General features: G+C 48.6%; 1 protein-coding gene across 6 annotated transcripts in view; it reads right to left on the bottom strand.

The window, feature by feature from the left end:
- NRP2 (neuropilin 2) overlaps positions 1–16,909 on the bottom strand; it is a 90,735-nt gene that overhangs the window by 37,125 nt on the left and 36,701 nt on the right. For all 6 annotated transcript variants that reach the window (XM_055718145.1, XM_055718143.1, XM_055718144.1 and 3 more), the window contains exons 7-11: positions 15,745–15,900; positions 7,131–7,275; positions 6,479–6,828; positions 5,206–5,350; positions 1,339–1,455 (exon numbers count right to left, since the gene is read on the bottom strand). In XM_055718145.1, the coding sequence (XP_055574120.1) occupies positions 1,339–1,455; positions 5,206–5,350; positions 6,479–6,828; positions 7,131–7,275; positions 15,745–15,900 (913 nt within the window). The remainder of the gene's footprint in view (positions 1–1,338; positions 1,456–5,205; positions 5,351–6,478; positions 6,829–7,130; positions 7,276–15,744; positions 15,901–16,909) is intronic.

Below are 16,909 nucleotides of genomic sequence, written 5' to 3' on the forward strand. Positions count from 1 at the left end.
AATGAAAATTGTTACTAAATCTGAGGGAAGCTGATGGGAAAGCTGCTTCCATGCTCCATGGTATACTCCGCTTGCTCTCCTGCCCTGGACTGCACCCAGGAACTGTGTTGTTGCAGAGATTATTACTGGCCTAAATTTCCTCTCTGCAGTTTCCCACATGCCTCAATGGTAGCAGGGTTGCACAAGTTTATCACTGAGGCAAAGCAATAAGCATCAGGCCCTTTGAGATACTTCTGCAACTTGCATTTCCAGAACTGAACTACAGCAGAATCCTGATGGGAGGTGTGAAAAAGCCAGTTAATGTTCTTTTTAGAATTTATTTATTTTAAATTTTTTCTCTGGGGCTGGAAGCTGAAATGACAGAAGTCCTAGGAGATATCTCAAAAGGCAGCTTTTCCTCAGGAGATTTCTTGTTGCAGTCCTTGCATAAATGCCTCAGCCCCAGCGCTGAGGCCCAGGCTTTGCTGTTGTGCCCAGGGGCACGTATCTCCTGCATACTGCACAGCTCTGCCAAGCCCTCTCTCCTTAATCTGGACATTTCACAAGCTTTAGATGCTCACATCCCCCTTGCAAGGAGCAGAATATGATGTCTGTTCTTTTACAGGTAGGAATCTGAGGCAGAGAAACTTAGCTCCCCCAGCACTGGCTTTTAACAAGCACAGCACGTAGTCTAAACTAACGTTCAGCCTCTTCTATAGTCAGTAGAGGCAGGCAAGCACCACAGATACCAAACCATTTCTGTATATCTGACAGCCATCTAAGGCCAGGAGGACAAACTCCTGCCTGGAGTTAGTGTTCCCCTCTCTCTGCTGCTGGCACAAGGCGCTCAAACTGTCCTCCGAAATTTTAAGCAGCTGATATTAGGGAAGATGATCCTTAACAGATAGGTGTTCAGGACATCAGCCTTCTCTACGTGTCGTGATTTACTCCCACAGTTGTGACCTCTGCAGGAGCTCAGCATACCGAGCAGCCTGAATCTCTTTCCTGAATCACCTTCTGAATTTATGACATCCAGCCAAGGGGATCTGGAACACAGGTGACTCTAAACAGGGCACTAAGTGAGTTTCCTCGGGTCACGTAAGGAAGCTGGGAGAACAGCTCTTCAAGTCCCGTACCGTAGGGACTGAATTAGCTGCTATCTCTTGCTCTTGCATCCTTTCTTGATATAACTTATCAGATTTTGTTTGGTTTTTTTTATCTTGGCCTATCACTAATAATATTACACTAAGCTTTCCAGGAATCAGCCCCATGTATAGGAACTAATGGGAAGATAAGAGTATTTGCTTAGCTCTTAACCCATCCCTTATTGAGATGAAGATGTGCTGCTCTGATACATACCCTCCTCTTCTCCACAGCTATCACCACACTCTGTTGCCTCTTCATCAGTTGGGTATGGGGTGGTGGTCTGTTCGCTCTTCAAAGTGGGCACCAGTGTCTCTGCAGTGGGCTTTACATCTGAAAAAAATGGAGCAGAGATGCTATTTGCCACAGACAGTACAAAAAGCCCAGGTAGGAGGAAACAAAGCAAAAAATCTTTTTCTCATGTTCTTATAATGTTAGGAAGACATAGAACAAGAATACCATGAGATTTCCACGTGTTACAAATGTCAGCATGGTTTGAACTTCAAGTGAACTGGCTGTTTCCATATGGGAGTTCTTTTGATTTAGAGTTCCTGTTGGACAAGGCTCTCCTCTAGACATACATGCTACTTTTTCTCTTAATTTTTTAAACGACACTGGTGTTGGCAATCCACTTAGCTGTCATTACTGGATAAGAGAGATCACAGGCAGAATGTCTTTTTCTTTCATAAAGGCATACGACACGTTAAAAAAACCACACACAACATTCCCACCAATTGTGCCAATTTATAAAACAAGTCACTCAAACCCACAAATGACGTAACCACAAGCGGACCCAGAGGATCCCCTAGTGCGCTCTGGCTCGCTGCAGAAAGCATCTGGTTTCACACTCCAGGCTCCTGACTACGCTTTCAAAGGGTCTCTGTCCAATTTCCCTCTCTCCAACATGGCCCGTGTGAAACAACCTCCAAGCAGGTGTCAAGGGAAATTTAAGCAAGAAAGGGAAGGATATTAAGATCAACAGTAAACGACATTAGGTTCCAGCAGTCTCTCCTTTTACGGGCGCGTTAACTGGAGTACAGCAGGCTTGATTCTTTCCACTTTTAAAAAGAGGCTGCTTTGCTCAGTTATGTGTGATTGTGTTTCTTTGTCGGCACCCTTCAGGATATCATTTAATAAAGCCAGAAGCAGGAGGAAATGGCTAAATACATTGAATATTTTCCATAGGCTCCTTTCTGCCCTTTTATTTTCCTGTTATTAAACATGTTGCACATAAACTCTCAGCATTCTTTTACTTTTTTTTCCCCACTGGCTGTCTTTTGTTCAGGATAAAATACCAAATAACCTCAAAGTCTTTTAATTTGTCAGTTCAAATTTGTTACAACCCCATAAAACTCCAAATGCAACAAAGAAGCAAATTGCAAGCAGCCAGGCACAGAAAAATGTCATAAAAAAGGAAACAAAAAAAAAAAAAAAAAGCAGCAGGTGAAGGCAACATATCAAAAGCTGCAAGTTATTTAGAGCTGGTACATTTTTTTAGGTTGTTGTTCTTGTATATTGAGATTTATAGCTGAAATATGACAATGTGGAAGGACCTTGAAAGCCAAGTCCCATACGGGACACAGATGCTGAGAGGATGTAAATCAACAGTGCTGCATTGCCCTGGACAAGCCACAGATACGTATCTTGAAAAATCAGTTACCATGGCAGAGCTGAAACACGATGGTTACAAGAGATAATGAAAATAGCAGGCAGGACAACGTGATGTGTGAAATGGAAAGTGAAAAAGAGATCTTGCTTGCTTGCTTTCTCTCTCCCTGACCCAGCAAGTGTCTGTGCAACTGGTGGTAACTGCTGATCAAAATGCAAAGTCACTGTGCAATTGAAACCAGATGTTGGGAACTTCAAAGGAGAGAAAACCAGCTGCAAGTAAACATTCATCAATCTCCACTCTTCAGAGGAAAAATTTTGGCAGGTCTTTGAAAGAAGCCAATTGCTGACTCTCTGCTTCCCAATTTTTGAGGTACTAGCCAACTAGTTTGTGAGCTCAGTTGCTGTTCAGTTACCTGTTTGACTTGGTAATTAAGATGCTTGTTGCCGATAAGAAAGAGAAACAGCTGTGCAGGGTACATATGGGCTTAGGCCCTCACTTGAAAATATTTTCAATCAGCTTGTTTTAATCCATCTCTTAATCTTGTTCCCAAGCAAGTGTGGTTGCCTGGGTTTTCACAGCCAGTTCTGTAACTTGCCTGGGTCCTCCCAGCGAAGGAGGGCTGTACCTTGGCATTGTCGAGGACTGCTGCTTGTAGCCAGCCTGGGTTTAGCATGCAGATAATGCTATGGGCTATCTCTGCTCCCCAGGTTGCATCAGGGATACAAATGCTTTTTATAACATGGTGAATCCACAAGATTACAAGCCCTGCTCTGATTAGAAAGCTGAATGCCTTTAGATCAATAAAGCTACGAATATTTATGACTTGGCAGTTGAGTTTTAAACATTGCAATGTGGAAATGATTAGACAGCCACACTGAGAAATGACCATAAACCACCCTGCCTGGATAAAACATGGGCTGTTACTGCTGATACTGAAACTAAGCGTGGACATAGCCATAGAAGAAAATTTGGAAAAAATAGCACAAGAAGTTGGGGATGCCAAGTCCCTCTTATTCTGATTTGGAGGAGCGCAATGGTGGGGCTGACGTGTACATGGTCAGAGGTCTTGTGCAACTGCCTCCCTTTGCAGCAGTGATGCAGCACTGTGATGCACCAGCCAGCAGCGGTCTGCAGAGATGGGGCTGCTGGAGACTCCCGGGAGCTGCAGGCAGCAGCAATGCAGGAGCTGCCTGACCACTTCCACATGGAGCCTCAGCTCCCGCTGCTCGCATGAAAGCCACGGCGCCTGCTTCTCCTACAACATCCCAAAGATGCTGTAAGATTTAAATTCAGATCTAATCTTGATTTAAAGTCCAGATAATTTACAATGGATTCCCAGTCCAGGGGGAGATTTGCCATTGATTTCAAAGGTGAAAAATGATCATTATTAACTGTGTGTACGCGTGTTGTCTGATTTGCTGTTAAGTGTTTGTAATGCATCTCACAGCACATCACCCAAGGAAAGGGTAGTACAGACTCCAGAAAAGGGTGGAAAAAACCTCTGCATCCTTTAAGCTTCCTAGAATGGGAATTCTTATGACAAAATGCCTTCTACAGATGTGTTTATAAAATAGAAATCATACCTCTTTATCACTGACATCTGGACACCAGATTCAGATTTAAGCAGATTATTAAAAAATAAAATAAATTTTAAAAAGGGACAACTAACCACTGGCACTGAAAAGCTAGCATCAGACCCAATGAGCTGTTGGGTGTGTTTTTGGCTTTTGGGGATGAAACCATGGAGCTATCAATCACCACTGGGCCTCAGAGGGTCAGAGGCACAACCTTTGCTGATCCCAGTGAGTGTGTTAGATAGTTTTCACCTCTGTATTAAAAACAATGGTGGCTGCAAGGCATAACACTTGTGAAAAACAGGTGGGCAAAAGTGAACAAACTTCCCTGGTCTTAGGGATGCTGTAGAGATGTTGTAGAGTTAAATCCCCAATCTTTTTTCTGCAAAAGGAACATGGGGTTCAGTGAGAGAGGGACGTTTCTTTTTACAGCAAAGCCTTATCATGGCAACTCAGGTTACCTGTACTGGTTACTGCACCCCTCTTCTGCACCTCTGTTTCTCTCCCTATTTTTTATCTTACCCATGTGGATTAAAAAGCCCAAATGTTATCTAACACAGAGACTGGGAAAGCCTGCACATCCAGATAAAAAAATCTGAAAGGAGGGAGAGGGGAGCTGGGGAGAATTCCTGTATGGGGCTTTGTGTGAAAGCTTAGATTAGGGTCCAAACATTGCTGCTACATCCTGCATCAAGGCCAGTACTTTTTAGGGTGGAAGTAAAAAGATGGGGTCAGGCCACACTGCAGGGTCTGCCTTCGTGGCTGCAGTCTCCCTGCCACGGCACGGCCCTGAGGTGGGACTACAGGGAGAGATATAACCTTACACATGCACCTTGCTCGTTCAGTGCCTGCTGCAGCCCCGATGGAGCCAGTGGGCAGAGGTGCAGGGGCTCCTACCTGTCCAGTCGCAGCCCAGCACCTCCAGACGCATTCCTATTCCTGCTGGGGACCACCTCTCTGGGTGCACTCGGACGTATTGGGCAGGAACAGGATCAAACCTCCGGACTTCAGGGATATCGTAGTGGATATTGCCTTCAAAAAGCTAGAGAGAGAAAGAGAGGAAGGGGGGTGGGGAAGGCAAGTGATGCGTGTGTCCCACATGCTCTCCACCAGACTTGATAATTTGGGTCTGGCAGGATGCAGCCACAGTTTGAAATCGTTTAGCTGTCCGACTAGCGGCCATTGAGTCCATCTGAACAGAAATTGGGCTGTTCCTGCTCAGTTTCATAAGGACCAGATAGGCTGTTTTTAAGAAACTTGCACAATCTCTCTTGGCCTCTGCTTTATACCCAGGGGTCAGATTCTGATCCAAGCCACACAGGGGAAGCTTGGGAAATATCCACTGACTTCACATATAAATAAGATCAGATTTGTCCTTTGGCAAATAAAGAAGCTACTGCATGTTCTAATATAGTGTAAACGCTCATTCTTCCTCACAGTCCAAGTACTGCTGCTTTTCAGCTTACGTGCATGAACTCAAGTCTGTGGGGAATAAACAGAGGGCTAAAGATAGCATCAGGCCTTCTAAGACTCATTTGTAGGATCAGGAAAAATTAAAAGTTACCCAAATTTTCAGAAGCAGATGAGTTTGCATAAAACCAGAACAGACAGGAGCAGAGAATTCATTTATTCCTCAAGCCCCCTGTCACTCCCATACTGCTAAGTGGAAAGATTATGGGGAACTCCAGTGATATGGGAAAAACATGGGGAATTTCAGGGTCACTCCAGTGTGGCAAAAGGGACTTAAGATTTAGCACATTTCCCAAAGAGAAGTTGTGATTCATCTTCCTCTTCCAGAGGTGTAAGCCACAACAGCAACATCTTTCCCCTTAAAATGCGTAATTAGTTTCTGTCAAACATAACCAAACACACCATCTTGTGCGCTCCGACCTGCAGGAGCTGGGAGGACCAGCAGGTGATGTCCACATCCCCAGACCTGGTCCACAATGAGAAATGAAGGGAAATTGCCTTCCTTCAGGCAAGGTGGAACTACAGCCTCCAGGGCAGCTTAGGAGCCACACCAGGGGACACAACCTAGGATTTCATGGTGACAACCCAAAGTCCCAAGGTCTCTGTGGGGACTGACAGCTGATTTCCCAAGACCTCATCAGGCAGACTGAAGATAGCCAGAAAGATATCTCATTTTGCAGCTGCTCCAGGTACTGCTTACCTTGGCTTGCATTGTTTTAGGGTCCTGGATGAAGTCCCAGTCCTTTCCATTCATGCTGTAGGCCACCTTAAACTTCTTCACGAAGGAGCGAGACTCAGTGGTGGTCACACTGTCCCCTCCACGAGCCCCCTGGATAATGACGCCTTTGATATTCTTTGGGATGCCGAGGTCCACCTGCAGCCATTCCTCCCCAGGCTGGGCTTGGGGGACGCGGGGAAACCAGCCTGAGCGGCTGCTCACCAAGCGGGCCATGCTGGGAGACCAGTCATAGCCTCTGATGGAAGAGGCTGAGATCTGTGAGTCAGGGATAAGGCCAGAAAGCATTCCCAGCAAGCTGGAGCAAGGTGAATCTGTAGGGAAAGAAAGGGCATGAACAGCCAGGGCAGCTGAACAAAGCACTCGTGGGTTTCCCCACAGGTTTAAGGTCTGAGCACTGAACCAGCACCAGCACTGGGTGCTTCCCACTTGCCTCTGGGGTCTGGGTGCCTGTTCCCCCAAGCACATCCCTTGGGTTGGGTGCCTCCATGCTGCTCATAGTGTCACCATCCCCACCCCAAGCAGCCCATGACAGCTGCAGGGGACAGCACCCCAGGACAGGCTGTAAGAGGGACAGAGAGGAGGGCTGAGGCCAAGGAGAGGAGAGGACCCTCACCAGTGATGCGGCAGCCATACAGCTCCAGCCTCAGGGCAATGCCGTTGTGCCAGCTCTGGGGACGGATGCGCACGAAGCGTGTGAGCACCGGGCTGTGGATCTTGTTGAGAACCACCTCTGTGGCATCCTCATTGGCCTGAAATGTCTGCAAGGGAAAGAAGGCAAAAACAGTTATCTTCTCCCCAGGCAGAAAGAAATAACCAGATCAACAGCTAAAACTGTTAACAGGGAAGACTGAGGAGAGGCTTTCTGGGCAAGGCCAGCCTCCAGCCAGGGCAAGCACCCAGGGGCAGGCAGGGAGAGCTGAGCCGCTGGCAGGACAGCATTCCTCAACTCACCCATCAAGCAGGAGACACAGGAGCTTGCTGCCCCGCTGCCTCTCACAGCACCCTGAGGCACCTCAGACTGTAAGGCCACAGCTGCTTTGAGCTCACCCCCAAACCTAGAGCTGCTCCAACAAAAAAGCCCAGATGCACCTGAACAGTGCGTGAGACCTTGCCTCCCCTCTGCAGGTAAACGGGCTGACAACCTGACACATCCTCCTGCTGAGCTCCACCGGGAAACATCGTGCGCAAGCAGCAGTGTGAGCAGGGAGGATGCTGCCTCTGCCTGGGGTGACAAGATGCTGTCCCAGCCAGCCTCTCACCCCTGCCTCTCCCGCCAACATGCAGCCTACCACACAGAGACAGCTTTTCGGGAGAGTTTATGATGCGACATGATATGAAAAGGCTGTTGCCTTACCAGATGGCCATAATCAATAACTACCAGATGGACGTTAGATCCACCCCTCCTGCCCATTATTTTAATAGGCTGGACAAAGGCTGGATACTTGTGGTTCTGTTTCAGGTTGCACAGCCATAGTGCAGAAGAGAAGAGGGGAAAGAAGAAATAAGTACCCAACCCAAGGCAATTTTCAACCCTTTCTCTGCTTGCAGCATAAAGCACTAAAGCTCACAGACGGAGGCTGCAGGCATTGCTCGCTTTCCCTCCAAGCGCACAGTCTCTCAGGACAGGCTAGAGCATCCTCTAATCTCAGCTAGGAGCTGCATCCACACTGAGAAGCTGGCTGGGCTCTTCTGCAGGCTCCTACCCTGCATATGCCATGCTAAGCACAGGAGCTCCCACTAAGTTTATTTTGGAGCAGATCAGGAGGGTGTTATCTCTGGCACTGATCTTCTGTCAGAGACAAGAGTCAAACAATTCAACTGCAGATCCCCACGATCCACAACAGAAAATGGGGCGAGGTTGTATCCTGGTCTCTCACCCTGAATAGTGGTTAAGAAGCATTTTATAAGCCTTTCACTGGTTTAGGCCTGCAGACAGCACGTTACTGCTCTTCCCCCAGGATCCAGCACGCCAGGGCGCACAGAGAGTGTTTGCAGAAAGGGACAGCAGCTGTTCACAGCACTGCAACCAGCTCTAGGCTATCCAGCCCAGGACGGTGGCACTCCTGCCAGGGCAGGGAGCAGTCACCCCCCAGAGGGCCTTGGTTACAAATTTGGCTGGTTACTGGGATTTGGGGTTGATGTGAACTTGAGTAGAAATGCTAATCTGGAGAATATATATCATGCTGCTACCATTTAGCAACACAGCATGGTTTATGTGTTTTTAATATCCTATTTTATCCTGTCTGACCCCACTTCCCATCCTTTTCCTTGCTCAGCAGACACCAAACACCCTTTTTTCCAGCAGGAGGTCTATGAGAAGAGTGGTTACTGTGAAACACTCCCCAGGCATGCGTGTGTATGTGTTGTAAACCTGTGGGAACACACACACAGGCTGAAAGGATACATTTCCACACCACAGCAAAGCCTCCAGGTTTATGTCAACACAGAAGCTGACACACAACACCTTACCTCTGAACCTAACACCGGAGGACAGGAAATGTTTATCTGAGCTGGTGCAACTATTATAGCATGAGGAGCACCACGTCAGGTCAGCCCAAAGATCCCTCTGTCCCAGGGGGCGGCTCCTGATGGTGGCCCAGCAGATGCCCAGGGGCAGCAAGCCCAGAGGAGTTTTCTCCTGGCAACCTCTTGCCTTCCCACAATCAGCAGTTTGAAGACTCCATGAGCCAAAGGTTGCATATGGACCAGCATGTTTTAACAGTCACTGACGAGGTTTGCTGCTCTTTTTGGTTTAACATATTTCCAGTTTTGTTCTTTTTTAGCTCTCTTCACACATATGAGTATCAGGGGCCAGAATCCAAATTTACACCAGCGTAATTTGTTGCTGACTTCTGCAAAGTCAAGCTTGACAGAAAGCAGAAGCAGGACTGAGCCCAAAAACTTTACCACTATCACATGCATTGCTGAAAGCATCTCTTACATGACCTTAGTCCCAACCACCTGCTTCCAAGGAGCGCAACCTCAATTCTGCTTTAGATCTGGGGCCCAGTAATCTCCTCAGATTAGATGACATTCAACAAGCTACATAACTCTGAATCCGGGGCCTTGACACCCTGGACTGCCAGTTTATAAGGGCAGAAACGGCACCTGGGTTCCAGCTCTCTTATCAGCCACATTGGCAGGATCTCCCCAGTGACCCTTGTTTCTGTAAAGCCCCAACTGATCACAGTACATCACTGCTTCTCACCCCGTTTAGCTTCAGAGAAAGGGGACATGTTCAGAGGGCAGGTGCTTAGTGCTGTTAGAGAAGTGGGGTCCCCCCACATGCCGGGCCTTTCAGCCTCCTTCACAAGTGGAAACGCACTGTGAGCCCTCAAGTCCCGACACTGCTGACCAGGGTCTGACCCTGAGCATGTGGTTCCTCTGCATTGAAAACACCAACCCCAGAGCCCGAGTGCACCGTGGAGAGAGTCCCATTGACTTGAACAGGCTCTACATCGTGCCTCAAATTAGCACTCACGGCATGGGAAGAACTAGCAGGAAAATGTGTGAAATTGGGAGCGCCAAGAAAGCAAAGATTTCTTTCCCCTTACCAAAATAGAACATTGCTATTCCTCCCATCCTATCTGCTTTTCATCCCACTCAGCACATATTTTGAGCCAAGTCTTCAAATGGTGTAAATCAACATATCGCCATCGAAGTATAAGAAGTCACGGTAATTTACACCAGCAGGAAAAAAAAAAAAAAAAACCCTGGCTGTGATCTATGGAGATAGATAGATAGATATACACTCAGCAGAGAGCATGTATGCGCATGCACACGCACACGCACTGAAGGGTGACAGAGCCAGAAGACAAATGGGAAAACAATTAACAAATTAAAAGCACCTTCCAAGAAGCAGTCAAGGGAACTCATTTTCACTGCTGCCTCAAAGAGCTGCCTGTACCCTCCCCATATACCTTACGTTTACCTCTGTTTTAGTCCAGTCGGCAGGTCTACATGTAAAATTAAATTGATAATCAATGAGAGCTGACCTGCTTAATTAATTTGCTGCAGAAAGCAAGTGCTGGGAGATGATGTCTAGGCTAGAGGAGGACTGGGCAAGTTTTCCGTGTGCATGCACTTGCAAGCTCCACATCAACACTTACAAGTTGTATTTCTGACACGTTGGAACTGCCACGGGATGATGGGGGGATTTCTGAAGCTGCATTAGTTCCAGTGGGTACGGGACTTGTGCCAATGGCAGTTTGGAGTGAAGGGCAAGCGAGACAAAAAGTGCCATGAAGTCAAAGAGGCAGCAAGTCAGGAAGGGGGCAGACGGTAGCCTCTCTCCCGCTTTATTTATTGTGCTGCTTGGCCCCTATGCAATTTCTTGTGGAGCTAAAGAAAGAGGCTGGGGGAGGCAGAGGAGAGGGCCAAGGATGGCAGCAGCCCTGCCTTCGTCTGTATGTATGTGTCTCTCTGGACCCACTAGATTTACTGCAGGATTATGTTATTCCCGCGGAGACAGAGCCCTGGAACAGAGCATGCTAACAGGATTAGGGCTTCAGGATTTAGACAGAGAAGCATGAAGGAGAAAAGTAGGGGAGATTATTTTCCTTGTCAGATAGGGAAGGCATAAAATGGGGCATGTTTGATGGTGGGAGGATTCTGGCTCAAGTGGAGGGTGCATAGTTCTGGATTTATTAAATCCAGGAACAAGGAGGTAAAAGAAAAATTATACTTGGCAACACTCAACGAAGCACAGCCGCCTGAGCAAACCACAGCGTGCTAGGCTGGGCTTGCCAGCACTGTGTCTTTGAGAGGCTCCACTCAGATCTGGGAGACACCAGGGACATGAGGAGTGGCACTCTGTTAGCCTGCAAAGGAGATATCAGGCTCAGAAGTACAAAGCTGCAGCCTTGCTAGGAAAGCCAGGGCTGTAATTCTCCCCTGGTACTGCACCAAGGGTGAACGCGCAGGATGCCTTTCCCAAAGCCTGACATCTTTGTCCTGCCTGCAAAAGCAGCTGAAGCAGGCTGGGACCTGGGGATGCTTCTGGACAAACCCTCTGCACCATGATGTCTCTGTGCAGAAGCACTTGTGGCCCTCTGGCTGATCACACAAGCTTTTCCTGAGTTTTCCAGATAAAGAAGCCACAGGACTGAACACTTTTCTCTCCTGCTCACCGCCCCCCAGTGAAAGAACACAGGAGGCCTCAGCAAGAACAGAAAGGACAGAGGAATGCTCCTAAGATAAAGCACAAGGGTCTCCAAAAAGTCATCCTCAATATTCCCTGCCAGCACCAAACACTTCTGACATACCCAGCTCCATGCACAGCTGAGATATTCAGCTCTTTGCAGCAATTCAACCTGCCTTCTTGCATCCACCTAAAATACCACCCACGAAGGTTAGCTGATAACAAGCACAAAGCCATCAGAACAAGTATGAAATGGCAAATGCACGTCACCTGGATCTTGCCACCATTTCTCATCCACTGACTGCTATAGGTTCTCAAAGCAAACGTTTCCGTTAAGTCCTCCCATTTTACAGACAGAGTAATGGAAGCAGGGAGAGCACCCATCACAGTCCCAACCCACCCTGAAACCCATCCTGTTCCCCTATCCCTTGCCACACTGGATGATCCCTGTGAGCTGATCTCCAGAGTTACTAAGACAGAGTGGCTCAGACCACGCTGAGCCAGAAACTGAGACCCTGCAAAGGAGGAAGTGGATCAGAATGGATGAGCACTTTGTTTTCTGATAAAATCCTCATAGTTGAATCTGTCCAAAGAAAATGGCCAAAAACAAAAGGTCAAATCCTGCCAGGTGAAGAAAACGGCCAAAAATAAAAGGTCAGATCCTGCCAGGTGTTCTTTTCCTTCCTTGAGTTCAAGAACGAGTTGTTTTCTAAAGACATTTGCAAACCGCTAGATAAGACCTCAGCGGCACGCACACCAGGGGTTGGTGCCTGGATGATAACCTCTGGGGCCATCGACCCCGGATGCCAGAGGGGGATGCAACAGAGAGCACAAGAGCCAGACCAGCCTTTTGGGGGCAGGGGTGGTTCGGCTGTTTCGTGGGGGTGAGCTAGTGGGTAGTAAGGGGCAAGTGTGGGGCAACACATGGTGGTGGCCACTCTTCTCCCCGTCTCCTTTCTCAGGGGTCACACAGGAAGACAGCTCTGCACCTTTGGCTGGGCTGCTGGGTTAGCCTCTCCCCTTGATCCCATGTCCCAGGCAAGGACAGACCATCACCCCCTGGACAGCGGGACATCTGGGATGTGCTGGGCTGGGCTTTGTGCAGAGGGGGCTGCCAGGCAGGGGAAAAGCCCAGTAGGGTTGGGGCAGGAAGAAGGTAAACATGGGGCTTTTCTCCTACTGGCTGCAGATCTGCCGATGCCTCCCAACCCCAGAAACGCAGCAGCACTCAGCACGGAAACAGACCAGCCAGCTCTGTCTACTGTGAGCACGTATAAATCTTGTTTTCCTCTGCTTCATCCTGCCTTTCCCACTTCCCTTGCTGTGAGTGCCAGCAGCTGGGGACTCAAAAGGTGAGCCATCACGTTTCACAGGGAAACATCCTGGCCCCACTCTCCTCTGAAACACTGCGGGGAGGGGAAGCCGGAGGCAAGAGACCATCATGCCCTCCACACCCCTCTTGCACTCTCTGGTTTTCTCTTGCTTTTTAGTTCCCTGATGAAGATGTAAATGTTAGCTGACCTGCCTATAACATGACAGAGCTTTGCTTTTGGCCCACACAGCCAGCAGAAATTCAGAGCAGTGTTTGATACATCCCATATGCCTATGTGTGCATGTGCATATATATATATATGTGTGTGTGTGTGTGTGTGTTTGTCTGTGTATATATATCTGTATGTGTATATATATATGTAGCTATCTGCATGTATATAGAGGAATAGAGAGAGAGTCCCCGTCTGTCCGCCCCCTCTCCTCCCTCCCCACTGCTTATGGCACCAAATCAAGCTGCGGCAGACTTGACAAATCTATTTGGCATGGTTCACTCCACCGTTGCAGCCTGAACCGTGTGGAGCACTGCACTGATGCAAGGAGGAATCTGCACCTTGAATACAGACACCTGGGAGCTTGCCTAATGCAGGAACAGCAGGGATTAACGTGGGTGGGGAATGCAGGGGCAGAGGCCTCAGGACTAGGCCCACGAGCAAGAACTTTGCCCTGGCCCTGCTGTGGCTCGGTGGGCTGGCAGCCGGTCGTTCGGCAGGGAGGGAAAGCAGTCACCTGGATGCAAGGGGTAGGAGAGTCACCAAAACCCAATTACTTATCCTCCAACCTCGGGAGGTATCTGCTAAATGGAAGCCAGAACATGGGAATGAAGCAAGACTGGAATAAAGGAGTGAAAAAGGAGATGTTTGATTTTTCCTCTTTTTTATGAAGAGAGAAAACAGAGCCGAAAAAAGCCGATAGGACTCAAGGACCAAATCCTGAAATGGTGGCAATTCATATGGCTATGGCACTGCTTTGGGTTGACACCAGCCAGGCTTTAGGGTCTTGCTGGAGTGATGTAAACTGGCCCAGCAGTACTGAAACCAGCTGTACTGTCCTGCTCCATATTGGCTAAGGATCCACTGCCCAGCGCCTGGGACTGCAAGATGGACCATCTACTCTCCCCTGCAACTAAAACTCCCCTCCACGCCAGACTCCTGCCCCAGTTAGACTCCAAAAGGTAAATTTATTGCCAGTGGTTATGTGAAGCACTGAACTAACTGTGTATTGAGCCCGTGTCTCTGCCCAGCATGCTGCCAATCTCCCATCTGCCTTGGCTTGCAGAAACAGTCCCAGCGAGACCCCAAACTTGCCCATTTTCCATGGGGTGAAGAGAGATGACCCTGGTTCACAAAATGGTCTGCCATGGCCAGTGGGTCCTGGGAGAGCACAGAGCTCCCACATCAGCACATGGCCACCACGTTAGGTTTATACATGAGCTCTGCCATGAGCTATGGCCCTGGAGCCAGCGTGCCTGAGGTCTCGGCGAGCCTGGCTGCTGACTCTCCTTATTGGGGAGCTGGGCTGCCCCATGCCTCCATTTCCCTACCTCTAAAATAGAACTAACACCACCTTACTGGCATGTGAGGAGCTTAAATACTCCAAATATTGGAGGTATGGGACCCTGCTAGGGGCCTCTGCACAGAGAGGACTCATTCTGCGAAGCAAAGTGAATTTGAACCGTGAGACACACTTGTGGGGAAGGGGAAATCACATGGCCCAGAAGGGAAGGAAATGTCTGGATGAATCCTGGACAAGGCAGGGTACTGCGTTTCATGCCAGCAGTGCCTGTGCCAGCAAACGGAGGAGACAGCTAATTTAACAGAAGAGCTGAGCAATCAGAAATTGCTGGGACGTGTGTGCAGAGGGAGGTGTGTGGGACCCCAGCCACTCTGTTCACACAGCCAGATTATGGCACATCAACAGGGAGGACCCGAGCTGCGGCAACAGTGCTAGTGGGCACCACAGAAGGGTAAGGAAAGGCTCTCCCAAGGTGCCCTTAAGCTGGGGACAACCACACGACCAAAGCAAGTGACAGAGCAGGACCAGCCTGGCACCATGGCTGCCTTAACCCCCCTCCCCATACGCCAAAGGTCCCGTGCAGACTGCCTTGAGCTTGTCTTGCCTGGCCATGCAGCAGCACCTGCAAGGCTTGGAACAGCTGAACACCCTTGCTCCCGTCTCTGTGTGCTTCCTAGAAACACAGCAAGATCGTGAAGCAGCTCCCACAGCTCAGTGCACCCTTGCTGACCGTGCCTGCTAGTGCAGATCCCACAGCTCTGGCAGCCTGAATTGCTCCTCATTATTTATTGTTCATTTTGTTCTCTGGGATGGTGTGATCGCCTCTTAGGATTTGTGCCCTTTCATTTCCAGGCCTCAGTAACTCCTGAACTACAGTTTCATGTGGTTTTGTGATTGTTAACCCAGCATGCAGACAGGGCTACGGCCATAAAAGCTCAATGAATCTTGTATAGCAAAACACAGGCTGTGAAAGCATTTTCTCCTTCATTTGCAGTCAAAGAACATACTCTCGCCACCACGAAAGATACAACAGCAGCCAGGTTTTCCAAGGAATAGTGTTTCCTCATTGCTGTGCAGAGGAGAAAGGACTATTTCTGCTCAGAGCAGTATCAGTCTTTTAACCCTCATCAGGAAAAGGGTCCCTCACAGATTAAACCCTCTAGGCCTATAAAATCTCTGTTTTCCCTCCTGTTGGCTGCAAGACTCACCACGGTGCATGCAAAAGAGACAAGAAGGCCTTTACCTTGTGGTTCTTCCCATGTCGGTACATCATCCAGTCCTCACCATTGGTGCTGACCTCCAGCTTGTAGGTACGTACGTAGTAGCCATTCTGGGTTTCTCTTGAGATGGCACCCTGTGTGGCAATGGCTGTGAGCACAGTCAGGAAGTGGAGGTCCACCTTTTGAAGGGAAAAAAGGATGAGAGAGAGCGGTGACCACCTGAGAGCCCAGGCTGGCTAGCTAGTTCCTCCCTCTGTCTCTGAAAAAATGAAACGGTGTGAATTCAGTCTGTCTCACTCCATCTGTGGGAGCACATTTGAACAGGCACAAACCCCCCAGGCTGACTTCAGCAGGATGCTCGCAAACAGTGCCATGGGACAAAAGCAACTAAGGATCTTGATGTCTGTCCATATGGGACCATCACAAAGCCTTCTTTCTGCCTCAGACCAAGCAACAGGATCTGCACAGAAGCTCACGTTCATTAAAGCATGACAGAGGCTGACTTTTTCCATGTAAAATAAAAGCATGATGTACAATTAGCAAGTGCTGCAGTTCTTGGTTTTCCCTTGTTTTGTTTTGGGTTTTGGTTTTTGTTTGTTTGTGGTTTTTTTTTTTTTACAGCGTGGGTTGAGCAAGGTCAGCAGAGCTGGCTTGGTAGCACTGTCATGAATGAAGAATGAAATGTCTGCTAGAGGCAATGACATTCACCACCTCTTGTTCCTAGTGCCCTTTAGCAAGCAGTGTCTCACAGCAAAATGACACAGCCAGAAGTCCTATGTGGACAGAGACTGTGGCTCTAACCAGCTCCCAGGGAAAGCCTTTGCTCTGTCATCCCCCTACCTGACATTACCCCACTCATGCTCTCTGCATCACTGATGAGATAAATATTATTCTAGTTGGTTTTCCACATGCCCCCTGGAGACTTCGGTTCTCAGGCCAGTGGCGGAGTCAGTAAGTGGCAGACGTCCCTTAGTCTCTGTCAGTATGCTGGGAAGTCCATCAAGGTTTTGGGGAGGAAGGAGGGGGTGGGAGAGGGCCAGCAGGTCAAGTCAGCCCTCACGCTGACATGCTAATGGGAGAGCCAGCCAGCTGCATTTCACGGAGGCACTTGCAGCTCCCCTGCTGCTTGCTCTCCGTAAGCCACAGAGGCAATAAAAAATTCAACAAGCCTTATGTTCAAGGGTCAGT

The sequence above is a fragment of the Falco cherrug genome, chromosome 8 (assembly GCF_023634085.1).
Source record: "Falco cherrug isolate bFalChe1 chromosome 8, bFalChe1.pri, whole genome shotgun sequence".
Lineage (NCBI taxonomy): Eukaryota > Metazoa > Chordata > Aves > Falconiformes > Falconidae > Falco > Falco cherrug.